Genomic DNA, 27,983 nt, shown 5'->3' with positions numbered 1-27,983 from the left:
CGGCGCTGGGAGGCTCGGGGGAGCGCGGCGCGGCCGGCCACATGCCCACGGCCCCGGCGAGGGGCACCAGCCGAACCCACGTTCTGCCGGGACCTGCCCGGGGAAGCAGAAGGACCCCAGCCCGAGCCCCCCGGCGCTGCCAGGGACTCGCGCCGCAGGACGGTGGCCGGTCCCCGTGGCTCCCACCGGCCACGCTTCACCCCCAGCAAAAGCACCGTGGGCACGGGCAGACCTGGAGCCATCCCCCCCCGCCACACCCCCCCTCGCCGGAGGGACCCGGGGCACAGCCCGGGGGGGGGTCTGCAGCCCTGGGCTGGGTGGGGGGGCCACAGGTCTGCGGCTCCCACCCTCCTGCCCCTTGGCTGCCCGCAATGCCAGCACCTTGCCCCGGTGCTGCAGGGACAGACAACACCAGGCAGCCCCTTCCCCACGGCCCCGCTCCCCACTGAACCCCCCCGGCAGTGAAACAGGCCGCGGTTTAACAGGCGAGACTCTGGGGTCAGGTTTTTAGGGCAAATCACGGCAAGATCGGCAACACCGGCGGGCAGCGAGGGCTCAGCGCAGCCCGACGCACCGCGCGGTGCTGCCCGTGCCGGGGGGTCCCCGCTGCCCTGGTCCCTGCCCGGCCGCCCCCAGCGCCCCACGGCATCCGGCTCGGCTCAGCGCCGGCAGCGCGGGCCCGGCACGGCGGTTACCTTCGCTATTCAGAGCATTTCCTGGGTTTTATTGTCTTCCCCTCCTTGTCCCACCTTCCTCGCAGGAAGCCCTCAGTCCCGGCGGAGCTGGCGGCTCCGTGCCCGGCAGGACGGTGCTCCTGGGCTGCCCTGCGCCACGCCACAGGCAGGGGCACGGCCGGCAGCTCCCAACGGGCAGGATGGGGGGCCAGGACCGTGTCCTGACACCCCCAGCCCCTGGTGTGTGTGGGGGGGGGGCAGTCCTGGCTGCACCACGCACACCCCCGTGCTGGCACCCAGCACCCTTTCCCCACCCAGCTGCGCCCTCGCCAGCCGGCCGCCAAGGCAGGAGCAGGGTCCCAGCAGGGGCAGGAGATGATGAGCTGCTGCGTCCCTGGCCAAGTGGGGGTGGGACCCCCACCCCCGTGGGGTGGAAAGCCCCCCGGGCTGTGCCGGGCTGAGGGGGGACAGCAAGCCGTGGGCTCCAGCCCCCCGTTAGCGCTGCCCCTTGCTCCAGGCTGCTCCATGCTCGGGGCACCCCCTGCCCCGCTCCCCCCTGAACCCCGCTGCGGCCCAGCCCTGGCCAGGATGGGGGTCCTGTGACCCCCAGGCCATCCACAGACGGGGGGTGTGAGCCGGGGTCCCATGGTGGGGGCAGAGGCTGGTGGGGCATCTCTGGAGCCCCATTCCCAGCGCAAGGAGGGGGGTGTGTGCTCATTTTGCCGTGGCTGCCGCCCGCCGGGTCCCACTCTCCCTAAATCAATTCGGTGGGTTATTGAAACGCCGCGTCTCCGTCTGGCGGCTAATTGCATGTGATCCCCCCTCACACGGGCAGCGCGTGCCCCCCCTCCTCGCTCCACAATTATGCAGCACCCACGCCCGGCGGCTCTGCCGGCAGCTCCAGGCACCCACCGTGGGGCAAGGGGTGGTGGGGCCGGGGGGGTTCCCGGCACGGTGGAAGGGTGTTCCCAGTGTGGTGAACTGGGCAGCTCCATCTCCATCCCTGGCCCCATCCCCAGTCCCATCCCCCATCTCCATCTCTTTCCCATCCCTTCCCCATCCCCAGCCCCATTCCTGTCCTCATGCTTTCCCAATCCCCATCCCTGTCCTCTTCCCCATCTCCATCCCACCCCCATCCCTGTCCCCATCCCTTCCCCCTCCCCTGCCCCATCCCTGTCCTCATCCCTTCCCCATTCTTTCCCAATCCCTTCCCTGTTTCCTTCCCCCTCCCATCCCCATCCCCATCCCCATCCCAGGCAGGCATGTGCCCGCTCCTGTGCTGGGCTGGCCTCTGGCCCCTCCCTCACCTCCCTGTCCTGTGCCCAGCCAGACACCCCCACCCCCCCCCCACATACCCCCCCCCCCCCCCGCACCCGCGGGGCCTCGGGGGGCGAATACCAAAGGGCACCCGGGAAGATTAATCGTGGGGCCTCGGCCGGGCCGGCCGGTAACCGGATCGCCCTGCCGGGAGCAGGAATGCGGCGCTGCCGCGCTGACCCTGCCGTGCCTGCCACGGCCCGGGGACGGCCCCGCGGCGCGGGGGTCACCGCGGACCACCGCAGCCCACTGGGCCACCCCAGGCCTGGGCACGGCGGGCACCCGCGCAGCCCTTGTCCCGGTTTGGGGGGACAGCCCCCCAGTGCCTGCACCCAGCAAGGCGCCGGTCCCAGGGCCCCAAACGCCTGGAGGCGCGTCCCCGGGGACACACGGACAGGCAGGGTCCCCCATGTCCCCATGTCGGGGGTGCCACCATCACCAGGGTCCCTGTTCCGGAACGGGTGCCATCCCCTCTCCCCATATCATGTGGGGCACTGTACCCAGAGGTGCCACCCCCCATCCTTCTGCCCCTCCACCGCCCCAGGGGCTCCATTTCCCTCCCCACACCCCCAGTGTGGGGGGTCCCGGCCCCCCCCACCCCCAGTCAGCCCGTGGGACGGGAACAAGCCGGGGGACACTGGGGGCTGCGTAAGGGCTGATGCCGGTGGGCAGCAGGTCCCGATCCTGCACCAGCATATGGGACAGCTGGCCCCCACCCCCGTGCCATGCCGTGCCATGCTGCGCCGTGCCGTGGGGGCTGTGGGGGCTGCCGTGGGAGTCATGGGGGCTGTGGGGGCTGCCGTGGGGGCTGTGGGGCGGCTGGCGCGGCACAGCTGTCGGGTCTAGAGTTACGGTGGTGGCTGGGGGTGGGGAGCGGGGCCCGGGCAGGGACAGGGTCACCACGGTGGGGTCCCCCCACTCTCCCATCCCAAGGGTCCCCCCCGGGGCACAGGGCCGGTCCCCGGCGGGGCAGGGAGGATGCAGGACAGACCGGGGCTAAGAATAGAGCCGGGCTGGGACGGGAGGAGGAGGAAGGATGGGGCTTCCTCTGCGACGGCTCTTCTTCCTCCCACCCCGCTCTGCCACGCGGCACGGCGCGGCCCTCGCCATGCCCCCCGCCAGGACGGCCGGGTCCCCCCCGGCTCCGGGGCACACAGGGACCCCCACAGTCCCCTGAGCTGTGGGGATCGCGTGGGATGGGGACACCTGCTCCCTCCGCCCCCCTCCCCACTGCCCCACACCCCCCCATGTGCCAGCCCGCACCGGGGGGCGCGATCGGTGGCGGCCCCCTGCAGCTCCGTGCCCGCTGCCCGCACCGTTGCCGCCGTGCTGGCCCCCCCGCCCCGCCGCCTCGTTTCGTTGCACACTTCTTTTTAATTAACCTCCGGGCTGCGCGGCCCCGCTGCCTCGCCGGGGTTAATGATACCAGTGACCCGCCGCGGCCCATCGATCCCCCCCGCCCCGCGCCCGCCCGCCGATGGACGGGCCCCCCCCGGGGTCCGGCGGGATGAGGCGTGTGTCCCCCCCAAGGGCAGCAGCACCCAGCACCTCACTGAGCCCAGTGGGACCCCCGGGGTGCCCCCACCCTGCTGCAGCCTGGTGAGGTGCAAGGACGGAGCCCCCCAGCCCTCCCCAGCAGCGTCCCCGTGCCTGCTCCAGCCCCACGGCGTGGGGCAGTGCCACGGCATTGCAGGGGGCTGTGGGGCACAGGGGGGCTGTGGGGTGTGGGGAGGTCTGTGGGTCACCAGGACAACCATGGGGCACAGAGAGGGCTGTGTTGGGCTGTGGGCCAGCCACAGGGCATGGGGAGGGCTGTGGGGCACAGGGGGGGCTGTGCTGGGCTGTGGGGCACCAGGAGGGCTGTGCTGGGTGCCCACTATGGGGCACAAGGAAGGCCATGGGGCACAGGGAAGGCTGTGGGGCACTGGGACAGCCATGGGGCACTGGGGCAGCCATGGGGCACTGGGAGGGATGTGAGGCATGGGGGGGCTGTGCGCTCTGGGCAGCGCAGGGGGTGGGCAGCATGTGGGGCTGAAGCCAGGACCGAGCCCCCCGCGTCGCCCAGCCCCACAGCGCCCTGCGCTCCCCCAGCCATCACCGGAGATCCCGGCCACGGGCTCGGGGGGGCCCCGGCCGGGTCTGGGGGTGCAGGCTGGGCCGGTCCCCGCGTGTCACCCTGTGTGGGGTGCGGCTGTGGGCGCCCCGTTCCCCCCCTCCACCTCGCCCACCCCTCGCCCGGTCCAGCGAGGCTGTGGGTGCCCATCCCCAGGGTGCCTCCCCGCTGGTGCCGCATCCCCCCATCCCTTGGGCTGTTGGGGACCCCCTCCCAGCATCTCAGTGGCCCCTGGGCAGCGCTGGGCCCACCCCCCCTCGCCGCCCCGGCCCTGCTCCTCGCTCAGGTGCTCCCTGTCAGCGTGCGGAGCTTTAATCCGGCGCCCGGTCGTTCATCTTGGGCGCGGGGCCGGGCTGTCAGCGGCTCAGACGAGCCATTTCCTCACCGCGCTGCCCGGCGCGGGGCCGAGCCGAGCCCCCCGCACTCGCGCCCTAATTGAATCCTCATGGCCCCATCGCCACGCCGGCCACGCCGTCGCGCCCCGCACACCCCGCCTGCCCCAGCCCTGGGGTGTGCTCACTCCCCACCCCATCTGGGTCCCCTCAGGGGGGTCCTGCTGCCGTGGAGCAAGTTGGAGGGACAGGGCCCGGGGTACCCCACACGCAGGCACCCCTCGGGCCGTGGCCGGAGCTCCCCGCCCCACGCAGCCCCCCGCTCTGGCCGCCCCGTCCCGGCTATTTGCGGCACGGGGAAGGAAGCGGCGGCGGTGGGACGGTGCTGCCTGCCCGCTTCCTGCCTGCCCCGTCACAAACAGCCCCCCTGCCTTCGCGGGCAGCGGGCACACGGCCCCACACAATGGCTCTGCCCCACGGCGGGATGGCTTTCCCATGACCCACCGCCCCGGCCCCCTCCACCCACCTGTCCCCCCGCAGCTCCTCTCCTCCAGCAGCACAGACACAACCCCAGGAGGGACCCCGATCCTTGGGGGGGTCCCATCCCAGCGTGGGGCCAGCCGGCACAGGCCCCTCGCCAGCAGGTCCCCACCTCCTGCCCCACAGCTCCGTGGGTGCCGGCCGCGGCCGTGGGGATGGGGCTGTCCCCACCAGCCCTGGGGAAGGGGACAGAACCATCCCCACCAGCCCTGCCGTGCTGGGGTCAGGGGACACGGGCGGGTGACAGCCCGGCGGGGGGGCAGCAGCGTTTGCTCCAGCCGGAGGCTTTGAAATGCAACGCCCCCCCCCCCCCCCCGCCCCAGCCCATTTGGCTGGAGTTTGGCCCAGGCCCATATGGAGCAGCAGAGCGGGGAGGGGGTCCCGTGGTGGGGGCAGCAGCTGGGGCGGGGGCCGGTGGGACCCCCTGACCCCAGCACAACTCTTTCCCCACGCGCGGCGCTGGACGGGGATCCCCACAGCATCCTCCCTCGTCCCTGCCTGGCTGCCCCCCCCCGGGGCCGTATCCTGCTCCTGCCCCAGCCACGCTGCTCCCTGGCGCTGGCACATGAGCCTCCATGCGTGTGCGCGTGTGCCTGCACATGTATGTGGTGGCTCTGCACGCGAGCTGGCCTCTTGGTGCCCCATGGGCGCCTCCCTGCATGGCTGCTGCACACCTGCACACGCTTGCACACGCCTGCACATGGCTGTGCCCCCACGCGCGGCTGCGGGGTGTCAGCTGGGGGGGGGCTGTGTGTGATTGTGCACACATGCACACGCCAGGCGCACGAGTGTGAGCGCCCGCCTGCACAGGCTGCACTTGCACCGGCACATGTGTGTGGGAGCCCCCCGTGTCGTGCACCCCCAGCCCCGCCACCGCCCTGGTGCTCCTGGGGGGCACGAGACCCCAGCACACCACCCCTCGAGCCACCCCCATCCCCGTCCCTGTCCCCGTCCCCGTCCCCACCACCGCTCCCCTCTGCGCTCGCCGCGTAATGAAGCCGGGGTCAGCCCCGCACTCGCGCGCGCGGCGAGGTCGGCGCGTGTTAATGAATAGATCATTTGCCAACAGCCCCTGGGGGGGATCCCCGGCATCCTCCCAGCTCCCGGCACATTAATCCCCGTTTACCGGGGCGAGGTGTAATCCCATTAGTCGTGGCTTCGCCCGCGGCCCCCGGCCCCGCGAGCGGGGTCAGGATTTATTGCCAATAATTGGCCAGGTCTCCTCCCCCGGCACGGGGCGCGGCGCTGCCAGCGGCTCCCCCGGTGATGCCCCGCTTGCCTCCGCTACTGACGGTTTAATTTTGCACCGAGCTATTCCCCTTATTAAAGGAAAATTCATTTGCAAGCAATTTCCATGTGCAAACTGCTCTGCAGCTCCAGCTCCGGCGCGGGGCTGGGAGCGCCCCTAATCGAGTTACCGCCAGGCGCTTCGGCACGGAGCCGCGTTATTGAAATGGATCCGCTAAATAATAGATCAGGGGCAGAGCGCGGTGCCGGGGTGTAAGCGTATTAACGGGCTGAGCCACCGCCTCCCGCCCCTAATCGCGTTACCCCGGCACGGGGAATTGCTGGCACAACACAGGCACCCCAGCGTGGTGTGGGGCGTCCTGCCAGCCTGTTCCTGGGTGCCCCTGACGTGGGTGCCCCTGAGCTGGGGTGCCCGGAGCTGCTGGTGCTTGGAGCCATGGGTGTCCCCAAGATGGGGGGGTCTTGAGGGGGGGTCAGGGCAGCCCCAGCCACTGGCACGGGCGGTCTCCAGAGCGTGTACACCCTCGTGCATGCAGACACCCCTTCACACATGTGCAAACCCGTCGTGCATGCACAGACCCCCCCCCACACACACACGTGCACACATGTGCTCAGGCGCTGGGGGGTGCGGAGCCTGGCACAGCTGCAGGGGGAAGGGGTGTGAGGGGCTCAGCCCTGGCCCATCCAGGTGCTGCAGCTTGCCCCCACCGGGCTGGCAGCAGCCACGGGGGGCTGAGGGGGGCTTGGGGAGCAATGGGCCCAGACCCCCCCAGGGGACCTGAGCCCCTGCGGGACGGAGGCGTGGGAGCCAAGCCGGGGCTGGCAGTGCTTCGCCGGGGTGTGCTGCCCTGGGGTGCCCCTGGTCCCATCCAGGCAGCCGTGCCCGTCACCATCCCCGCCGGCCACGGGCGCCCGGCCAGCGCAGGGCGCTCGGCCCCGCTCCGCAGGAAACTCCAATGTTCCTGCAAAAATTCAGAGGTCTCTTTTTGTTTTCCACCGTCTGTCCTGCTTTGGGGTGAAAAGCGTTTCCCACCCTGTGTTCCCGGCAGCTGGAGCTGACACTTCCCCCGCCCAAGGCTCACCCAGTGCTGGGGCTGGGGACCGGGGGGGCTGTGGGCCTGCCGAAGGGGTGGGCATCACACCCACACCCATGCCTGTGCCCGTGGCCGTGGCCGTGCCCTCACCCTGCCTGCAGTGGGCTACCGGGGGCTCAGCACCGCCCGGGGGCCTGGGGTCACTGGGCAGCTCATGGGGAACAAGTGGGGGGGTCAAGGAGAGAAGGAGGTGCTGGGACCACTCCCCAGGAGCATCCTCGGGCTCCTGGCTGCTGCGTGGGGGATGCACCCCAACTGCTGAAGAGCGATGGGCAGGGCGATGGGGCAGGGGGATGGGGCAGGAGCAATGGGGTAGGGGGGATGGGGCAGGGGCAATGGGGCAGGGGGATGGGGCAGGGCAATGGGTCAGGGGGATGGGGCAGGGCAATGGGGCAGGGGTGATGTCCCACCCCATCAGGGTGAGCACTGCAGCTGGAGATCCGCCCAGGGCCCAGCCTGGCTCCTGCCTGCCCTGCCCCACGCCCAGGGCCCGGCCGGGGCTCCAACCCCTGGCAGCTGGAGGTGCAGGGGGGGCTTTGCCCCACAGAGCAGGGCAGCCACAAGCCCCCATCGGCACAGAAACAAGGAATTGCCCTGAACAGCGATTTCCCAGTGCGTGTCATGGCGCACCAGCTGTGACACAGCCCAGGGCACGGGCTTGGCCACCCCATGGGGCTGGGGCGGGGGCCAGAAGGGCCGTGCACTGTCTGCGCCCCTTCCCCACCCCTGCCCCTCAGGTGCCCGGGGCCTCCCAGTGCCCTCGTGCTGTGCGGTGTGGCCGGGGGGGGGACGTGGCTCCCAGGGGCCCAGCTGAGCCCGGGGTGGTGGGAACGGGGCAGGGGACGGGGCCCACCTGCACCCCGGGACAGGCCCCGTCCCCCGGGAAGCATCGGGACCCGGCAGCACGTGCGGCAGCTCCCCCCGCTCCCCACGCTGCACTGCCACCAGCCAGGGGGGTGAGCCCACCCGCGAGGACAAAAGACACGTGCGCGGGGCCTTGTGTGCCCGTGGGAGTGGGGGCCTGGCCGGCAGCACCGCAGCCACGCTGCCGGCCCGGCACTTCCCGGGAGCAATCTGCAAATCTTTCCCAAATCGGTTCAATCCCAGGCTGCCGAAGCGCGCACACACACACACACACACACACCCCTCCCCGCCCCCGCCCCGCTCCGGCGTTTAATTGCTCCGGCTGCTGGGAAATTTCAAGGTTGAATTTGTCTAACTCCAATTTCCAGCCGGGGGATCGCGTTCTGCCTTTGTCAGCAAGATTGGAAGCCCCCCAACCCCTCCCGGCACCGGCACTGCCGGGTCCCCCTGCACCTGCTCCCCCAGCCCGGCACGGTTTTCCCGCCGCCCCCCCGCCCCCAGGTTCATTTTCTCTCATTACCGCCGTGACCCCTGCACCCTCCACACCGTCACCCTGTGTGTGTGTCCCCCCCAGTGTCCCCTCGCCAGCCCCAGAGCATCCCAGCAGCAGACCCATGGGGGCACTGGGCGGGATCGGGACCAGGGGGATGAGGGGCGATTCGGCATCCCCCTGGTCCCCATCCCGCTGGAAGAGACGGACCCGGTGTCGGCAGCCGGGGCTCACCTGCGTGTGCGGGCGTCCCCGGGCTTTTTACAAGCGATCGGGATCCCGGAGCTATTTGTACCAGGGAGGGCAGCGGGGGGGGGGGGCGAGGGGGGGGGGGGCGGAATTTATGGCCGGGCCGCGCTCTGAAACCCAAAACCCACCCGAAGCGGCCTAATCACTCCCAGACGCGGCGGCCCCTGCGCTTTTATGGGGCATTTTAGAGCAGGGGAGCTAATAAATTTTTTGCGACGGTAAAAGCCCCGCTGAGGATGGCGGGGGGGGTGGTGGGGGGAGCAACGGGCACCCACTGGCCGCCTCCCGGGAGCGGGGGGGGGGGGGGCGGATTAAAATCGCTGTACAAGGGGGAGGCGTGGCGCTGCGCCCCGTCTTCATCCCGGTAGCGGCGGCGGAGGGGGAGCGGTGCCCCCCCCTCTTCACCCCCCCCCTCTCCCCATCGATGGCTCCTCCTCCTCCTCCCGGTGCCCAATTTGCCGCCCCGGCCCCGGGTCTTTAAGGCTGCGGCACCGGGGCCGCGGGGTTGGGGGGGTGGGGGGGGGCAGCGGCGGCGGGCGCGGAGCTGCCCAGCCCCACCGAGCGGCTCCCGGCGCCGGGAGACCGATCGCTCCCCGCCGCCGCCGCCGCCGGGCCCCCGCCGAGGGGGCGGGAGCGCCCGCGGGGTTTAAGTGCGGCCGCGGCTTGATGCGCGGGCGGGACGGCGGCGGCGAGCAGGGGGGGGGGACCCCGGCGGGATGAGGCGGGCGCGGTGCTGAGGCGGCCCCGGTGCGGGAGCGGGGACGCGTCATGACCTCGGCGCGGGAGGCGGCCGGTTCCCCCCCGTTGCACCCCCCGGGCGGCGGGCGGCGGCGGAGCGCCCTGGACCAGCTCCCGCCGCCCGCCAACTCCAACAAGCCGCTGACCCCCTTCGGCATCGAGGACATCCTGGGGCGGCCCCGCGGCGGGAGCCCCCCCGGGCCCGGCCCCGCCGCGCCCCCCGCCCGGCTCCCCGAGAAGGCGCCGGGGCCCCGCGGCGGCGGCTGCGCCCCGTCCTCGCCGCTCTGCGCGCTGGAGGAACTCGCCAGCAAAACCTTCCAGGGGCTGGAGCTGGGCGTGCTGCAGGCGGCCGAAGGTACCGGGGCGCGGGGGGCTCCGCCGGGACGGCGGGAGGACGGGACGGGCGGCGGGCAGGTGCCGGGGCCGGGGCGGCGGGGGGTCGCGCCGGGGCCGGGGTCCCTCCTCGCGTGTCCCCGGTAAGTTTCCTTCGTGTCCCGGCGCCGAGAGACCCGGCGGCCGCGGGCCGGGAAGGGGTCGGTGCTCGCCCTGGGGACGCGGCGGGCCGGCCGGGGCAGCCCCGGCTCCTCACCGGCGGCCGCGGCCCGGAGGGACAGAGAGGCCCGGAGCCGGGCACCGGGAGACGGAGCGAGCCGTGGGTGAGTCGCGACCGGGGGCCGAGACACCGGTGCGGGCAGCCCGGGGCTCCGGGAGGACCGACTGGGCCGGGTCCGGCCGCTTTACCGGGAGGGGGCCGGAGGATCGAGCCGGCCTCGGGCCTCGGGAGCCGCGGTCCCGGGCAGCGGATCGGTCCCGGGAGGCGGCCGGGCTGCACCGGGCGGAACGGCGGCACTCGGCCCCGCCGAGCCGTGACCGTGACCGTGACCGAGCGCAGCGGCAGAACGGCGGCGGATCGGGCCCGTCGGCAACGAAAAACCCGTTACCGACCCCGGCGGGCTCCGGCGGCGGGGATCGGGGACGGCGGCTCCGGGAGGGCCTCGGCCTCTCGCAGAAACCCGTTATCGGCGGGGCCGGGGAACCGCCGCGGTTCCCGCGGGGCTCGGCAGCCGCTCCCCGCTCACGGACGTTGCCCGCGGGCTGCCCGGCCCGGCGGGTCGAGGTCCCCGCGGGAACGAACCGGGGAAACCCGCCGTGAGAGCGGGCGGACGGACCGACGGACCGAGCGGCAACCGGGACCGCGCCGCCCGCCCCAGACAAAAATCCTCATCGGGCGGACAGACCGACACGGGCGGAGGAGCGCGGCGGCCGCCGATAACGAAAAAAACCCTACCGAGCTGGACAGACGGACACGGACAGACAGAGCGGGGCTCTCGCGATTAACGAAAAAATCTCTAACACGGACGGACACACGGACAGACAGAGCAGGGCGCCCGCCGTTAACGAAAAAAAACCCCAACCTTATCGGGACGACAGACAGAGCGGGGCTCCGTGATTAACGAAAAAAAGAAAATCCTTACCCGGCCGGACAGACGGACAGGGACGGGCAATGCGGCGTTGCTGCAATTAACGAAGAAAAAACAACAAAACCTTTACCCGGCCGGACAGACGGACACGGATGGGCAGAGAGCAGCTCTCGCCGTTATTGAAAAAGCTTTTACCCCGCTGGACAGGCGGACACAGACAGAGCCGGGCTCCTGTGATTAACCAAAAAAACCGTTACCCGGCCGGACAGACGGACAGAGAAGGGCAAACCTCAGTTCCCGCGGTTAACGAAAAAACCCGTTACACGGACGGACAGATGGACATGGTCACAGCCGGACTCCTGTAATTAATAAAAAAAAAAAAAAATTCCCTTCCCTGGCGGGGCAGGGACGGGCCGAGCGGCGCTTCGGTAATTAACAAACCCCCAGTTACCGGACGGACAGACGGACACGGCTGGGCGGATCAGCGCTCCTGTAATTAACGAAAAAAAAAAAGCCGTTGCGCAGACGGACAGACGGACAGAAAGGGGACAGCTCGGGGCTCCCGGAATTAAGGTAAAAAACCCCATTACCCGGAGGGACAAACGGACATGGCCGCGTGGATCTGCACTTCTGTAATTAACGAAAAAAAAAAGCCGTTGCACGGCCGGACCCACGGACATGGCCGGGCGGAGCAGGGCTGCGGTAATTAACGAAAAAAAAAAGCGGTTGCCCGGCCGGACAGACGGACGCGGCCGGGCAGAGCGCGGCTCCCGCGATAAACGAAAAAAATCCCATCACCCGGAAGGAAAGATGGACATAAACGGGACCGATCGGGTCTCCTGGAATGGAGGTAAAACGCCGTTACCCGGCCGGACAGACGGACACGGCCGGGCCGAGCGGGGTTCTCGTCAGTCCCGGCCAGGCTGGGCGGGGGCGGCCGCGGCCACCGGAGAACTGAACCGGGACCCACGGACAGACGGACAGAAAGGGGACAGATGGAGGTTCGAGTAATTAAAGTAAAACCCCGTTACCCGGACGGACCGGACAGACGGACACATCCGGGCAGAGCGGGGCTCCCGTGATAAACGGAAAAGAAAAAATGAAAAAAAATCCTCTTCGCCCCGATGGACCGAAACTGGAACGCTCGCGGTTCCGCGGCTGAGGTAAAGCCCCGTTACCCGGACAGACCCACGGACACGGCCGGGACATCCCGGGGCTCCGGGACCGAACGACCGAGGCCGCTGCACAGACGGAGCCGCTCGGAGCCCCCGGCGGGGTCCCCGGGGAGCGGGGATCCCCGGTTACCGGTGCCGCCGGCGGACACGGCCCGCGTCTCACCGGAGGTTTCTCTCCTCCACCGGCAGCAGCGCCGGATCGGGCCCTCGGGGCGCCGAGAGCGGCGGCGGGGACCGGACCCCGGAGAACAGCCCCGGGCCCGGGGCCGCCGGCACCGGGGCTCCCGAATAACCGTTGAGCGAAACCACAGGCGGGGGACCGGGCGACCGACCGCCCTTCGTGCTGCCGGCCCGGCCCCGCCGCCCGGGGCTGCGCTCCCGGTTCCCGGTGCGATCCCCGCGGCAGCGGGCCGGGCTCACGGAGCGAGTCGGGGAGAGGAGCCGGACCGGAGCCCCGGGACCGCCGGCGGGACACGGGTGGGCTCGGCCCGGAGGAACGCGGCGGGGGCTCGGCTCCGCTCCGCAGCGGGCGGCGGCTCCGGCGGGGACCGGAGCGGCGGGGCCGGGGAGCGGCCGGGCGGCTCAGGGCTCCCGGCACCGGGGACCCGGCAGCGGCCCCGGGCCCGGGCGGCGTCAGGGGGCCGGGCCGGTTCGCATGGCTGAGCCGGGGCCGGCTCGGCACGGCTCGGTTCGGCCGAGCTGGGCTGGGGGTGGTTGAACCGGGTTCGGTGTTTGACGGCCGGGAGGGGGTCGGCGCGGAGCGGCGGCGGGTGGCGGGGGCAGAGACGGGCCCGGCGGGGCCCAGCTAAGCCCGGCTCGGCGGTGCCGGTGCGGGTGCCCGGTGTGGGTGCGGGTGTCGGTGCCCGGTGCGGGTGCGGGTGTCGGTGCCCGATGTGGGTGCGGGTGCCCGGTGTGGGTGCGGGTGCCCGGTGTGGGTGTGGGTGTCGGTGCCCGGTGTGGGTGCGGGTGCCCGGTGTGGGTGCGGGTGTCGGTGCCCGGTGTGGGTGCGGGTGCCCGGTGTGGGTGCGGGTGTCGGTGCCCGGTGTGGGTGTGGGTGTCGGTGCCCGGTGCGGGTGCGGGTGCCCGGTGTGGGTGCGGGTGTCGGTGCCCGGGGTGGGTGCGGGTGTCGGTGCCCGGGGTGGGTGCGGGTGCCCGGTGTGGGTGCGGGTGTCGGTGCCCGGTGTGGGTGCGGGTGCCCGGTGTGGGTGCCGGTGCCCGGTGTGGGTGCGGGTGTCCCCGGTGGCCGGTGCCGGTGCCGGTGCCCGGTGCCGGTGCTGAGCCCGCTGTCCCCGCAGGTCGGGAGCCGCTGGGGGCCCTGGGGCAGCGCCCGCCCTGCAAGAAGAGGCGCAAGTCGCGGACGGCGTTCACCAACCAGCAGATCTACGAGCTGGAGCAGCGGTTCCTGCGGCAGAAGTACCTGTCCCCGGCGGACCGGGACCAGCTGGCGGCCCGGCTGGCGCTCAGCACGGCCCAGGTCATCACCTGGTTCCAGAACCGCCGCGCCAAGCTCAAGCGGGACCTGGAGGAGCTCCGGGCCGACGTGGCCTCGCTGCAGGCGCTGCCCCCCGCCGCCCTTCAGCAGCTGGCGGCCCTGCCCGACCCCCCGCGCCCCCCCGGCCCCGGCCCCGGCCCCGGCCCCGGCCCCGGCCCCGGCCCCGGCCCCGGCCCCGGCCCCGCGCCGCCGCCGCCGCCGCCGCCCGCCGAGCTCTCGGAGGAGGAGATCGACGTGGGGGACTGAGGCGGCGGGGGGGGGTCCCGGGCCGGCACCGAGACTGATCGAGCCCCCGGGCTGGACGGGGCGGCCGCGCTGCCCCCGTCCCGGGGGGGATTGGTGCAATTTTTCGCTTTTATTTTATTTTTGTTGCCCGTATTTCCTTTTTTTTTTTTTTTTTTTTTTTTTAAAAAAGAAAAATTTTCTTTTCTATCGTGGCTGTCCCGCCGACCCGTCCGCGGCCCCGCCGCCCCGACAGCCGGGGGCACGGAGAGGGGCCCGGCGCGGCCTGCCTGGGTGTAAATATTTGGAATAAAGGCGACACCTTATTAAGTAGCGCGGAGCGGCTCTGGCGGCGGGACGGACGGACAGATGGTGACCCCGCACCCCCCGGACCGTAAGCACACACCGGGGGCTGCTCTGCCGGCTTACCGGGGCCGGGGGGGGACTCGCCAGTGCACCCGAGACCCCCCGGGCCGCCGCCCGGCCCGGCCGTGCCCATCCCCGTGACGCCGGCCCCGCTCCCCGGAGCAGAACGGTCCCTTCGGGGGGTCGGCACGGCCGGGGGGGTCACCCGGTACCGGCCCCGGCTGCGGGGGCGGGGGGGGAGGTGGGGTGTCCATGAGTCCGTGTGTGTGTGTGCTATGTCCGTGTCTCCAGCCCCACGCGCGCACACTCATGACGGCTGCAGGGGGGCGCAGGACCCCCGGGAGGAGGTGTGGGGGGGGGAAACTTCGGGGACGAGGGGCAGCGCCGGTCCTCCCGTGACGGATCCACTCCGGCGGCGCCTCCCCCGCCGCTGCCCCACGCATGACCCGAGTGGGGCCGGAGCAGCGCCGGGTGTCGGCACCTCGCTCCCCTTCCTTCCCCCTCGGCCTCTCTCGCACCGAAGTCCACACTGCCCCTCGTGACGTCATGCCCCGGTGACGTCACCACGCGAAGCGGTGTGACGAGCGAGAGCGGCTCCGGCCTCGCCCCAGAGGGAGCGGGGGGAGCCCGGGGGGGTGATGTCTCAGCCCCCAACCCCCCCTCCGATGAGCAGCTCCACAGCGGACAGCCCCCCCCCCCGCCCGGGGCCGCAGGGCACGGCCCACGCGAGGCGGCCGGAGGCCGCGGGGTGTGTGGGGGGGTCGGCGGGGGCCCCCCGGGGCCGCTGTCACCGCAGCTATGCGCGACGCGGCTGCGAGCCCCGCCAGCATCCATATGAGCCCGCGCTGATCTAATTACGCCGGTGCGAAGTTCCGAAGGCAGAGCCCCCCCCCCCCCCCCCCCCCCGGTATTTTCTCCGGTTTTAATTGCATTGTCCCGCCCCTCCCCCAGCGCCGCAGCCGCCCGGCCGAGGGGGGGGAGGGGGAGAAATGAGATTTCGTCTGAAAGTGCCTTTGAGCATCCCCCGGGGGGAATTGCTTTTAATTTGACAGGTAGGAGCGGCCCCGGGGCCGACACGCGTGGGGCGTGCGCGGCTGCCGCGGCCCGAGTCCCCCCCCGCCAAGCAGGGGGGCGATCCGGGGTGCACGGTGAGGGGCTGGGGGTGCAGAGACCCCACGGGCAGGAACAGACACCCCGGGCGGGGGGGGGCAGAGATTGGGGGGGGGGGGCGGGGATCCCCGGGGCTGCCCCACCCCGGCACCCCCCGCGCTCCGGAGCCCCGGCCTGGCACCCACCCTTTCCCCGGGGTGCTGCACGCGCGGCCGTGGGGTTCCCACCCAGGATCAGGGCGGAGGGGGGGGGGGCTCCCGGGCTGTGCCCCCCTCCGGCTGGCCCCAAAAACCCCAGCCCCCCCCCGCGACAGCAGCTCCCACGGCCCCCCGTGGTGGCCCCGCGGCCGTGTCACCCCCAGCTCGGTCCTGGCAGAGCACAGCGTGGGGCCGCGGGAGCACCCTCCAGGCCCCTCCAGCGCACACACCCACGCACACGTGTGAGCGTGCACACGCGTGTGTCCCGCGGGGGGGACGGGGCCAGCCCCGGAGATGAGATCACGGCGGCAGCTCGTTCCCATCGGGCTGACGGAGGCAGCAGCTGGCGGGATTCCCCCCCCCCCCCCCCCCCCCCGCCCCGACCCCCCGCCCCGCCGCGAGCCCGTGGGGCAGCGTGGGGCGAGATGGCTCGGAGGAGGGGGGGGGGGCTCAGAGCCCGCACCGGCCACTCAGCACCGGGAGCTCAGCACCTCCGCCGCGGCCTCGGGGCTGCCCCCCCGGCCCAGCACCCACCGTGGCCGCCTGTCCCCTCCCCCCGCCGCCGCTCCCCGGGGACCCCCGGCCCGGCCGTGCCCACCCCCGCGGCCTCGGGGCGCTGGCAGGCTCGCCCCTCCCCACCCCCCCCGCCCCCCGCTCGTCTTTTCCTCTTCCAATTTTCCGGATGATTAACTCGGCTGCTGTTTCCTGACAACCTCTGCTGTTGGTATTAATTTCTTTTAACTAGTGATTAATTACTCGCTGTCTCCCGCGCTCCTTCTCCCTGTTGCCTATTTGCATATTAATCAAATTCTACTTGATGGCCTGCCTGTCACCTCCCCACCCCCGCCACTCCCGGCACCTGCAAATGACATTACCGGGGGGCTCTGCCCCCCCCCCCCCCCCCCGGGCCTGCGGCCATCACCGCCGCCTCGGGGCTGGCCCAGCCCCGCGGCCGCCGGTACCGGGGCGGGGGCGGGGGGGGGGGCGGTACCAGAACTCGATGGCAGCCCCCGGAGCAGCGTGTCGGTCCCACCCCCATCTGGAAACAGCCCCCCACCCAGGACCAGCCGCCCCTTGAACCCTCACGGCAGAGCCCGGGGAGGGGGAAGGCAGGACAGACAGCAGAAAGGAAGGACAGACACCGGCACTGGCTCTCAGTTTTATTAAGAACCCCAAATTTGGTTACAAACCCCAAATTGGGTACAAATCGCAGCCCGCGCCCAGGGGAGCGGCCATGCCAGGGCACAGGCCTGTGCCCCCCCCCTCCAAGCACTGGCCCCCCCGGGTGGGCTCCAGCCCCAGGGGACCCAGCGCAGGCAGGACCCCCCCCCCCATCAGCGAGGTCCGCACCCGGGGGGGGCAGCAGCAGAGCCCCCCCAGAAGGCACTGGGTGGGACCCCCACCCGTGGGGCCCCAACAGAGGCAGTGGGGGGGGGACACAGGACGCACAGGCTCAGCCCCCTGCCCAGTCCCTGGCAGGGAGCACAGGAGGTCTCTAAGGTCAGACACCCCCCCCCCCTTCCCTGGGCAGCAAAGCCCGGAGGCACCACTCAGGTCCCAGGCCCTGGGGAGGGGTCAGAGCAGGCTGGGGGGGGTCTGGCTCTGCTGCTGTAAGCTCAGGAGACCCCCCCTTGCCCGGCTACAGGAGCCCCCCAGGGAGGGCACCCACCTCACTGCAGGGCTTGGGGTGCTGTCAGTGGGAGGGGGTGGCGTGGGAGGGGTGCTTGAGCTGCAGCACCAGTCTGTTCCCCTCCACCTCAGCATCCTGGGGGGGTGGGGGGGGGAAGAAAAAAAAAAAATGAAGGGGGGGATGATAGAAAAAGGGAGAGGGGGGGGAAGAAGGGGGAAGCTGGCAGCAGTGCCCCCACCAGGGCAGGGCTGAGGGCAGGAGGGGCCCAAGCCAGACCCCCTCATCCAGCCCTGAGCAGCTGGGGGGGCCCCCGGCGCAGTGACCCCCACCCCCAGCTCACCTGCATGGCCGCGTAGGCCGCTTCCGCCGCCTTCTTCCGCGTGTAGTTGATGAAGGCGCAGCGCCGCTCCGGCAGCAGCCGGATGAAGCGGATCTCCCCAAACCTGGGGGGAAGGGGCGAAGCATTAGAACCCACCCATCCCTTGCCCCCCCCCCCGCCCCATGCCTCCCTCACATGGCCCACACCCCAGGCCAGGAGCACCGGGGAACGGGGACGGGAATGGGGGGGCACTGGGACGGTGATGTGGGGCCGGGGGGGGCACTGGGACGGTGATGTGGGGCCGGGGGGGGCACTGGGACGGTGATGTGGGGCCGGGGGGGGGCACTGGGATGGTGATGTGGGGCCGGGGGGGGGCACTGGGACGGTGATGTGGGGCCGGGGGGGGCACTGGGACGGTGATGTGGGGCCGGGGGGGCACTGGGACGGTGATGTGGGGCCGGGGGGGGGCACTGGGACGGGCACTGGGACGGTGATGTGGGGCCGGGGGGGGCACTGGGACGGTGATGTGGGGCCGGGGGGGGCACTGGGACGGGCACTGGGACGGTGATGTGGGGCCAGGGGGGCACTGGGATGGTGATGTGGGGCCGGGGGGGGCACTGGGACGGTGATGTGGGGCCGGGGGGGGGCACTGGGACGGTGATGTGGGGCCAGGGGGGGCACTGGGACGGTGATGTGGGGCCGGGGGGGCACTGGGACGGTGATGTGGGGCCGGGGGGGGCACTGGGACGGTGATGTGGGGCCGGGGGGGCACTGGGACGGTGATGTGGGGCCGGGGGGGCCACTGGGACGGGCACTGGGACGGTGATGTGGGGCCAGGGGGGCACTGGGACGGTGATGTGGGGCCAGGTGGGGGCACTGGGACGGTGATGTGGGGCCAGTGGGGGGCACTGGGACGGTGATGTGGGGCCGGGGGGGCACTGGGACGGTGATGTGGGGCCGGGGGGGGCACTGGGACGGTGATGTGGGGCCGGGGGGGGCACTGGGACGGTGATGTGGGGCCGGGGGGGGGCACTGGGACGGTGATGTGGGGCCGGGGGGGGCACTGGGACGGTGATGTGGGGCCGGGGGGGGGCACTGGGATGGTGATGTGGGGCCGGGGGGGGGCACTGGGACGGTGATGTGGGGACGGGGGGGGCACTGGGACGGTGATGTGGGGCCGGGGGGGCACTGGGACGGTGATGTGGGGCCGGGGGGGCACTGGGACGGGCACTGGGACGGTGATGTGGGGCCGGGGGGGGCACTGGGACGGTGATGTGGGGCCGGGGGGGCACTGGGACGGTGATGTGGGGCCGGGGGGGGGCACTGGGACGGGCACTGGGACGGTGATGTGGGGCCGGGGGGGGCACTGGGACGGTGATGTGGGGCCGGGGGGGGCACTGGGACGGGCACTGGGACGGTGATGTGGGGCCAGGGGGGCACTGGGATGGTGATGTGGGGCCGGGGGGGGGCACTGGGACGGTGATGTGGGGCCGGGGGGGGGCACTGGGACGGTGATGTGGGGCCGGGGGGGGGCACTGGGACGGTGATGTGGGGCCGGGGGGGCACTGGGACGGTGATGTGGGGCCGGGGGGGGCACTGGGACGGTGATGTGGGGCCGGGGGGGCACTGGGACGGTGATGTGGGGCCGGGGGGGCCACTGGGACGGGCACTGGGACGGTGATGTGGGGCCAGGGGGGCACTGGGACGGTGATGTGGGGCCAGTGGGGGGCACTGGGACGGTGATGTGGGGCCGGGGGGGCACTGGGACGGTGATGTGGGGCCGGGGGGACACTGGGGGGCTCAGCACACAAGCACTCACCGGCCGAAGGAGCTCTGCAGCACCTTCTCACTGATCCTGGGGGTGATGTTCCCCACCCAGAGGGGGTAGCAGTCCCTGCCAAACCGCACCGCTGTCACCGGTGTCACCTCCAGCCCCTCCCAGCAGCCCAGGGGGAGCTGCGGGACCCACCACCCCCCCCCAGTCAGCACCAGTCACCGGCCCCACCTGGCGGGATGGGTTGGGGGCAGCGTCTGCTGGCTACTGGCCACGGGCCGGCCCTGGCCTCGCGCCTGGCTGCGGGAGCTCCCGACGGTCACAAAGCCGCCCGTGGCAGCGTCCTGGCAGCTCCCGCGCGCCCACTCCCCTGCCGGAATGAGGGAGAGGGGGGGCTCCACCGGCTGCACGGCGCAGCACAGCACTCCCTGATGTCCCCCCAACCCCACCCTGAGACCCCAGCCCCCCCCCCCGGCTGCCAGCTCCGAAGCCAAACCCCCCACCGCGGTCCCTTACCGGGGGGAGGCAGCGGTGGCTCCCCGGCCTCCAGCGGGGACGGGGACATGGGGACCCCCCCGGGGCTGCTCCGGCCGTGGGTGCTGCGCTGCTGCAAGGTGGGGGGAGAGGAGGTGAGGCCCCGCGGGGGTGGCGGGTGGGTGGGGGCCTGGGGGGGCCAGGGACTCACCCGCAGCAGAGCCCGGCAAGCCTCGAGCTGGGCGGCCGCGTCGGCGTCGGCGCCGTCCAGGCGCAGCAGCTCCTCGAAGGTGCTGGCGGCCTCGGCGTAGCGCTGGGGCCCGGCACAGAGGGGGCTCAGCTCCGGCTGCCGCAGCACCCCATAACCCCCCCATATCCCCCCCACCCCACCCCGGTACCTCCAGCCCCCGCAGCGCCTTGCCCTTGCGGAAAAAGCCTTTGGGCCAGCCGGGCTGGAGCCCCAGCGACACCAGCGCGTCCCGCAGAGCCTCCTCGTAGCGCCGCAGCTTCTCGTAGCAGTAGGAGCGGTTCCCAAACAGCCTGGGGGGAGATTGGGGGGGGGGGGGGGGTGTCGCTGCTGGCCAGGGCCCGCAGCCCCCCAGGAACGCTGCTCCCCGGCCCCGTCGCCCACCGGTGCTCCCTGGGGTTCAGCTTCACGGCCTCGGTGAAAGCCTGCACCGCCTCGGCGTAGCGGCCCTTCTGGGCAGCTTCGTTGCCGCGACCTGTGGGGAAAGTGTTGCTCGCTGCTGACCACTGACCCCCCCCCCCAGTAAACACCAGTCACCAGAGCTATGCTCCCCCCACCTGCAGCGGGGACACGGGGAGCACAAAACAGAGAATCGCCTTCCCGTCACCCAGCCTTGAAGGAAAGACACTCCAGGGACAACCTGGATCCCTGCCGGCGGGGGGGCCTTGGCCCAAACCCCCCCGCATGTCCCCCCCCCCCTTCCCTCGCTGCCCGGGGGGGCACTGACCTGCGAGAATCAGGCTCTGCTGCACCACGCTCACGTCCGGGGGCACAGCAGGCTGGGGCGGGGGCACCTGCGGGGGGGGGCAGGCAGGGCAGCTTGGGTTTGGCTGCCCGGGGGGGGGCAGGTCCCCCTCCCCGGGGCCCCGGCTCACCTTCCCCGGTGCCCTCTTGCTCGGCTCCGCAGTGCCCGTCCTGGCCGGTTTCTCCTTGGCGGGGGCCGGCAGCCTCACCCCCGCTTTCTGCCGGGCTTTGAAGACGAAGGTGCAGCTCAAGTCCAGCTCGTCCTGGGGGAGGGAGGGTGGGCGAGGGCGGGCAGAGCCCCGGGCCTGGCCGTGGGGCACCCCTGGGCCCAGCCGTGGGGCACCCCCACGCCAGGAGCCCTCACCTCCATCTCCTCCACCCTGGCCTCCCGGCCGCCTCCCTCCACTCCCGAGGGATCCCGGGGTCCTGCAGAGCGGCTGGGGCCCGGCCAGCCCTCCCCCTCCTCAGCATTGCTGTTTTGGGGGTGCCCAGCGCCCGCAGGGCTGCGCAGGGACGAGGGGCTCTGGAAGGAGAGGGCAGGGGTGAGACGGCAGCCGGGGCAGCGGGTGTGGCCCACCCCCCTCCCCACCCCATCCCGCTTCCAGGACCCCCCGGGGGCGGCAGGGCCCGGCTGCCGCAGCCCCCCCCCCCCCCCCCCCGCCCCGGCCAGGCAGGGGCTGGCAGTTGCTCACCGACTCGGTCTCCTGCTTGTTTATCAGCTCCTGTCCTAATTTCTCACGTTTTTTCCGCTCTTTTTGCTTCTGGAAATCAGGAGAGCAAGCCGTGAGCGGCCCCACGCCGCAGCTCTGCCTCGGCGCTGCTGGGGGGGGTGGGAGCAAACCCCCAGCATGTGCCCCCCTCTCGGGGTAACGGCGAGGTGAGCTGGCAGGGCAACCCCCCCCCCCCCCGGGGCACACCCACCTTCCTCTTCAGTTTCTTCTTCTCCGCCTTCCTCTTCATCCGCTCCTCCTCTGCCACCAGCTCCCGCGCGTTCTGCTCGGCTTCCTGGGGGGGAGCGACGCCGTGAGCGCCGGTGCCCGGCACTGTGCCGCGGCTGGGAGCACTGCCAGCCCCCCGCCCAGCCAGCCCCCCGCCCAGCCAGCCCCCCCAGCCCGTGCCGCCAGCCCCCCCCCAGCCCGTGCCGCCAGCCCCCACCACTCCCCCAAAAACGGAGGACAAGAGGGAGCAGAGGACGCGATGCAGCTGTGGAGGGGGCAGGGACAGGGGCAATTTCGGGCACGGAGGGGGGCCCGTTTTGGGCAGGGGGGGTTGCCCCTCACCTCGGCCGTCAGCGGGTGCCCCCAGGGCGCGGGCAGCCGCTGCAGCTTCCCCTGGAGCGCGCTGTCGGGGGGCCGGGCGGGGGGCAGCTCGGTGCACAGGAAGGATTTCTTGAACCCGCAGAAGTTGTAGGGGGGGCCGCTGTCCTCGCTGGAAACCTCCCACGGCTGCCCGAGGGCGACCCGCTCTTCCTCCTCCTCCTCCTCCTCCTCCTCCTCGCTGGACTCCCGCACCCGGCCGGGGCAGTGCCAGGTGCCCGGGACTGCGCAGGGAGAAGCGGGGGCCGGTCAGCGGAACCCCGCGCCCCGGCCCCGCCGGCCGCCCCCCCCGCGCCCCCGACTCACCGCGGCCGAGGGCGCCCGGGGCCCCGGGCACTGCCCACATCGCGCTGCGGTTCCCCTGGCAGGAGGCGGACGGCGGCGGCACCGGGACCTGCGGCACCGGGAGCTGCGGCGGCGGCACCAGGACCTGCGGCGGCACCGGGAGCTGCGGCGGCACCGGGCCGGGCCCCCCCGGGGCTCCAGCCACCCCCCGCCGCCGGTTCCCACGTACCTGCCGCCGGCTGCGGTCGGTCTCAGCGGGGCCGGGCTGGCAGTGCCGGGGACAGAACGGCGCTGCGGGGAGCGGAGCCGGCCCTGAGCCGTCGGAAACGAAACCGAAACGAAACCGAAACGCGGCGGCGGCGGGGCGGCCCCGGGCTCCTCCCCGCCGCCGCCCCCCGGCCCCGGGCTCCTCCCCGCCGCCGCCCCCCCGGCCCCGGGCTCCTCCCCGCCGCCGCCCCCCCGGCCCCGGTTCCCCCCCGAGACCCTCGAGCCCCGGTCCCGGGCCCCTCCGAGCCCCGGCAGGCCGGCTCGCAGCGCGGCTCCCGCCGCCCCGGGACCCCCCCCGGCCCGTACCGCCGCTCCAGCCGCCGGGGCCGGGCACGCAGCCCCAGGGGCAGGCGGGGGGCGGGGCCCCGGTCCCGGGGGGGTCCGGTCCCCGCGTCCCGCCCGCGGCCCGCATGTTGCCGGGGAGCGCGGCTGGAGGCGCACCGGAAGCGGGGCGCGGCGCCGACCGGAAGCGGGGCTTGAGGCTGCCCGGCCGCCATGTTGGGTGCGGGCAGGACGGCGGCCCGTGAGGCCCGCGCCGGGCGGCACCGGGGCTCCGCGGCGCTTTGCCGCCGTCCCCGCCTCCCCGCGCCGGGCGCGGCGGCGCCGTCCGCTCCCAGCCCCGCCCGGTCCCCCGGGTTTAACGCTGGCGAGGCCTGAGCCCCCGGGGGCGGCCCAGCATGGAGGACGGCAGCCCTGAGCGTGGCGGCGCAGAGCCCCGCCTGCAGGTGAGGCCCGGGCCGGACGGGGAGACCCCCGGGCTCTGCCCTTCACCGGGGACACTGGCTGGGCCCGGTGCCACCGGCCCCGGGCCCGCCGCCGCTCCCGCCGTCTCCTTGACAACGACCCCCGCCCCCCGGGGGGGCGTGGTCGGTTGAGGGGGGGGGGGGGGGTTTGTTGAAAGGGCGTCGGCTGTTGGAGGGGGCGTGGCCACGGGTGGGGCGACCCCGCGGTGGCGGGGGGCGGAGCCAGCTCGACCAGAAACCACGCCCCCTCCCCGCAGTAGCCCCGCCCCTTCCCCCGGTTAACCCCATATCGCCCAGTGCCCAGCCCGGGGGGGCTGGAGGGGAAACCCTGACGGGTCTGGCGGCGCGACGGGTGACACAGTGCTGCCTAATTAAGGTGTAATTAACGCCTAACGAGCCGCCTGCACCCGGCGGGAGCAGCCTGTGCCGGGAGGGGCGGGGGGCTCCCCGGGGTGCCCGTGGGCGGGGACGGCCCCCCACGTTGCCCCACCCTGCAGGCAGCAGCTCCCTGGGGGGCCTGTCCCGCTCCTTGCCCGTGGCCGAGGCCACGCTGCGCGGCTGCACCGGCCCACGCCGACAGCAACGACAGCAGCGAGGATGAGGAGGAGGAAGCGCCGTCCTTCCTGGCCCCGCTGGAGCAGAGCCTCCCGGGGCTGCGCCACTGCCTCGGCGTCTGGTGGGACCCCCGCAGCCAAACCTTCCGGGCACACGCGCGGCCCCCGCCCGGCACCGGCACCTTCTCCTACCACCCCGTCCACCCGCGCCTGGCCGAGCGCGCTGCCGCCCTGCACGCCCTGCTGCGGCACCGCCACCGCCTCCGCCTCACCCGCCGCTGCGGCCGCTGGCTGAGAGCCGCCTCCCGCCTCCTCCGCCGGTTCCTGGCGCTGCCGGAGCCACCGGCGGGACAACCGGGGGCCGCCCCGCCGCTGCGGGACCTGTGCCGGGAGCTGCGGGCCCAGGCCGGGCGCTGGGGCCGGCTGCGCGGGTGCGAGGCGCCGGCGCGCGTGCGGCGGGCGCTGCTGCCGCCGGCGCTGCACGCGGCACGGCTGGCCGAGCGGCATGCCGAGGCGCGGCTGCGGGCGCTGGGGCACGGACCCCCCGCCCCGGCGCTGCTCTGCGACCTCTTCCAGGGGCTGGAGATCTACAACCAGGCGCTGGGGCTCCTAGAGCCGGGCGTCGCCCGACGCTTGCCCAGCGGTGGCCACGGGGCCGCCGGCGACAGCCCCCGCGCCTTCCCCGCGGGCAGGGTGCTGGGGATACTGGCGGCCGAGCGGGGCCGGCTGGCGGCCGAGCGGCTCCGGCCCTTCCTGCAGCCGCGGGACGGCGGTGACGGGGCTGCGGGCTGGGAGGACGCCGCGGTGCCTTGGCCCCCGGAGCGCGGTGCAGCGGGAAGCTCGGGACAGGAGGAGCCGCCGGGCTTGGCGGGGGAGCTGCGGGCGCTGTGCAGGGAGGACGAGGAGCTGATGGGCCTCATCCTGGGGGTGCTGGTGGCTTCCACCGACACCCTCTGGCACTGTGGTGTCCGCGGAACCAAGCTGGAGAAGCCGGTGGCGGCGGAGAGCCCGGACACGGGCGCCGCGGGCCGGACGTCGTGCCGTGCGCCGGCCGCCGAGGCCCTGCACGCCCAGTACCGCCCGCTCTTCTGGGGGGCTGCTGGTGCCGCACTGGGGCACAGCCTGGGGGTGCCACACTGCGGGACGGGCACGGCAGCCGCGTGGGAGCTGAGCCGCGCTCTCGCCCAGGGTAGGTGGGGGGGGGGCTGGGGTGTGCGTGGCGGGGGGTCCCCGGCATCCCCGGGGTGCGCTGCCCTCACGCCCTGTCCCCCCCGCAGCCCGCGTCCCCCAGGAGTGTGAGGAGGAGCTGGGGGGGCTCTGCCTGCGCCTGCTCTGCCGCGGCGTCCTCCGGAGCTGGGACAGAGGTGTGGGGTGTGGGGTGTGGGGTGCAGGTGGGAGGCGGGTACAGGGTGCAGGGTACGGGGTGCAGGGTGTGGGATGTGGGGTGCAGTCGGGAGGGGGGTACAGGGTGCAGGGTGTGGGGTGCGAGGTGGGTGGTGTGGGTGGGAGGGGGGTGCAGGTTGTGGGGTACAGATCTGGGGGTGCAGGGTGGCGGGTGGGAGGGGGGTGCAGGGTATGGGGTGCAGAGTGGGGGGTGCAGGGCGCAGGGTATGGGGTGCCAGGTACGGGGTGTGGGCTGTGGGTGGGAGTGCAGGACACAGGGTGCAGGGTGTGGGGTGCAGGTGGGATGGGGGTGCAGGGCTGCTGACCGGTGTGTGTGTGTCCCCCCCCAACTCCCCCCAGATTTCACCCGCGCCCTGGGCTCGGGTCTGTCCGTGCCGGGCTCGGGGGAGCCGATGCCGGCGGCAGGATGGGTGCGGAGCCGGCCGGCGCTCAGCCTGCAGCGGCTCTACCCGGCGCTGGCCTTCGCCCTGCGCTGCCTGCGGGCCCTGCCCGCCTGCCCGCCCGGTGAGTGGGGGTCTGGGGAGGGGGGACACGCACACAGGCACCCCGGGGGGGGTCCCGGGGAACCTCTCGTCACCCCCTGCCCCCCCCAGGCCGCCCTCCCTGCCTGCGCCTGCAGGTGCTGGGCTGCTGCCTGGCCACGGCGCAGGCGGCCGGCTCCTGGCTGGTGGGCACAGCCCGCCGGTACCTGGCGGCCCGGGCGCTGCCCCAGCTCCTGCTCCTCACCCAGGGGGACCTGCAGGTACGGGGGGACGGGGCACCCCGGGGCAGCCCCCCTCCCTGCAGAGGCTGGGCTGGGGGACGGGCTGTGGGGCTGGGGCTGGCTGGAGGGCTGGGGCTGGAGCTGGCCGTGGGGCTGGCAACTGGCTGTGGGGTTGGCCATGGGGCTAGGGGCTGGCTGTGGGGCTGGTTGTGGGGCTGGGGACTGGCTGTGGGGCTGGCTATGGGGCCAGGGCTGGCTGTGGGACTGGTTCTGGGGCTGGCTGTAGGATTGGGGGCTGGAGCTGGCTGTAGGGCTGGCCGTGGGGCTGGCCGTGGGGCTGGCCACTGGGCAGGATTCGTCTCACCCCTCTCCCCTCCAGCTGCTGAGGACAGAGACAGACGCGCTGGTGGTGCTGGTGAACGGGATCTTCCCGGGGCCCGGGGCCGCCCCCCCGGCGCTGCCCCCCACCCCACCGTCCCTGCAGGAGCACCAGCTGTGCCAGCAGATCCGCTCCACGGCCACCAGCATCCAGGTACAGCCCCACCGCGGCCACCGGGACCTCCGGCAGCCGGGCCGGGCCGGGGGGGTCCCGGTGGTTCTGCTCCGGGTGGGCACAGCGCAGGGGAACTGGGGGGGGGGGGGGCCGCTGTGCCAGCCTGGCTCTGCCCCCCAGCTCTTCTCGGGGGACGTGCTGAGGATGTTCTCCGCGGACTGCAAGCGGCTGTCAGCGGAGATCTTCGACCAGACCATGCCGCTGGGCAAGCACTGGAGGGGCGGCCCCCGCGCCGGTGGGTGCTGCGGGGGGGGGGGGGGGGGTGTCTCCGTGGTGCCAGGCGGGGCGGCAGGCAGGGTGTCACCCCCCCACCTCGCCCCCCGCAGAGCCTCCCCGTTCCCCCAGTGCGTACGCGGCGGCGGCGGCGCAGGCGGTGCTGGGCAGGGTGCTGCAGGTCGCCTGGCTCCTGCCCCGCGACGCCCAGGCGCCCGCCCTGGCCCAGGCGACCACGGCGTTCCTGGAGGCCTGGATGGATCACATCCTGACCCGCAGGATCAAGTTCAGGTAGCGGGACGGCGGCGGGGCCGGTAATGCCGGGGGGGGGGGGGGTTTGGGCTAACGGTGATCCCCCCCCCCCCGGGTCTCCGAAGCTTGCAGGGAGCCTTGCAGCTGCGTCAGGACTTCGAGCTGGTGCGGGAGCTGGTGGGCTCCGAGCGCTCCGGGCTGGACCCCGAAACCCGTCAGGCCCTGCTCGCCCTCCGCGTCTTCCAGCAGATGGATGGGGCCATCCTCTGCCTCCTGCAGCAGCCCGCCGGGGGGGCCGGGGGGGCCCCCCGCCCCTGGCGCTCCCTGCGCCGCTGCTGTGAGTCACCGGCGGGGCGGGGAGGGGGACACACGCACAGGCGGGGATGTTGGGGAGCGCGGGGCGAGAGCCACCTTTTGGGGCGACCCCCCCCCCCCCTCCCCGCCGGCGGCCCCGTTATGCCCCCCCCCCCCCGACTCCCCCCTCCTCTCCCCGTCCAGGCTCGGACACCGGTGCCCGCCCGCAGGAGCCGAGCGCGGGCAGCCCGGGGGCGCCGGCGGCAGCGGGGACCCCCCCAGCCGGTGCCGCGGAGCCGGCGCGGTTGCCGGGGGGTGCCGTCCCCCGGTGCTCCGCGCCGGGGGGGCCGCAGCGGTGGCTGGAGCTGCGGCTGCGCCGGTCCCGGCGCTGGCGGGTGCCGTGTGCCGGCGGCGTCCCCGACGCCTGACCCTGCGCCGCGGCAATAAACCGGCGGAACCGGGATCCCCGTTAATCATCTGCCTCCACCCCCCCCCCCCCCGCACCCCAAAACCCCGCGGGGGGGGGGGGGGCGGATCCGGGAGCCGCTCCCGCCGGCGGCACGCTCGAA

General features: G+C 73.3%; 3 protein-coding genes across 5 annotated transcripts; 2 read left to right on the top strand and 1 right to left on the bottom strand.

Moving 5' to 3' along the window:
• Window positions 1–9,597: 9,597 nt before the first annotated feature.
• Window positions 9,598–27,900, top strand: LOC122154889 (transcription factor LBX2-like; the record flags this gene model as incomplete). Its single annotated transcript, XM_042807922.1, has 6 exons — window positions 9,598–10,014; window positions 13,551–13,904; window positions 13,995–14,024; window positions 14,825–14,873; window positions 21,929–22,009; window positions 27,873–27,900. Coding segments are annotated over exons 1-6 (867 nt in total), but the record flags the coding sequence as incomplete, so codon positions are not given.
• LOC122154903 (tetratricopeptide repeat protein 31-like) lies at window positions 16,788–21,351 on the bottom strand. Of its 3 annotated transcripts, XM_042808066.1 has the most exons (12): window positions 21,253–21,351; window positions 21,195–21,222; window positions 20,962–21,093; window positions 20,814–20,880; window positions 20,471–20,561; window positions 20,238–20,379; window positions 20,051–20,152; window positions 19,882–19,972; window positions 19,597–19,735; window positions 19,411–19,485; window positions 17,613–17,715; window positions 16,788–17,407 (listed from the first exon to the last, which is right to left on the bottom strand). In XM_042808066.1, the coding sequence occupies exons 2-12, from the start codon at window positions 21,198–21,200 to the stop codon at window positions 17,336–17,338; spliced, it is 1,020 nt and encodes a 339-aa protein (XP_042664000.1). In that variant the 5' UTR covers window positions 21,201–21,222; window positions 21,253–21,351; the 3' UTR covers window positions 16,788–17,335. The 3 variants fall into 3 exon arrangements, with proteins under 3 accessions (XP_042664000.1, XP_042663999.1, XP_042664001.1); XM_042808065.1 differs by having other exon boundaries at window positions 21,195–21,351; XM_042808067.1 differs by having other exon boundaries at window positions 19,882–19,969; window positions 21,195–21,351.
• LOC122154899 (coiled-coil domain-containing protein 142-like) lies at window positions 23,274–27,877 on the top strand. Its single transcript, XM_042808055.1, has 10 exons — window positions 23,274–23,423; window positions 23,939–25,184; window positions 25,273–25,359; window positions 25,739–25,903; window positions 25,993–26,141; window positions 26,482–26,634; window positions 26,776–26,890; window positions 26,982–27,159; window positions 27,246–27,457; window positions 27,619–27,877. The coding sequence occupies exons 1-10, from the start codon at window positions 23,376–23,378 to the stop codon at window positions 27,840–27,842; spliced, it is 2,577 nt and encodes an 858-aa protein (XP_042663989.1). The 5' UTR covers window positions 23,274–23,375; the 3' UTR covers window positions 27,843–27,877.
• Window positions 27,901–27,983: the final 83 nt, after the last annotated feature.

Source organism: Tyto alba, unplaced genomic scaffold, assembly GCF_018691265.1.
Source record: "Tyto alba isolate M040663 unplaced genomic scaffold, T.alba_DEE_v4.0 Super-Scaffold_6, whole genome shotgun sequence".
NCBI classification, from domain to species: Eukaryota; Metazoa; Chordata; class Aves; order Strigiformes; family Tytonidae; genus Tyto; species Tyto alba.
Note: the sequence above shows the minus strand (reverse complement) of the source record. Positions and strands in the feature narration are given on the sequence as shown.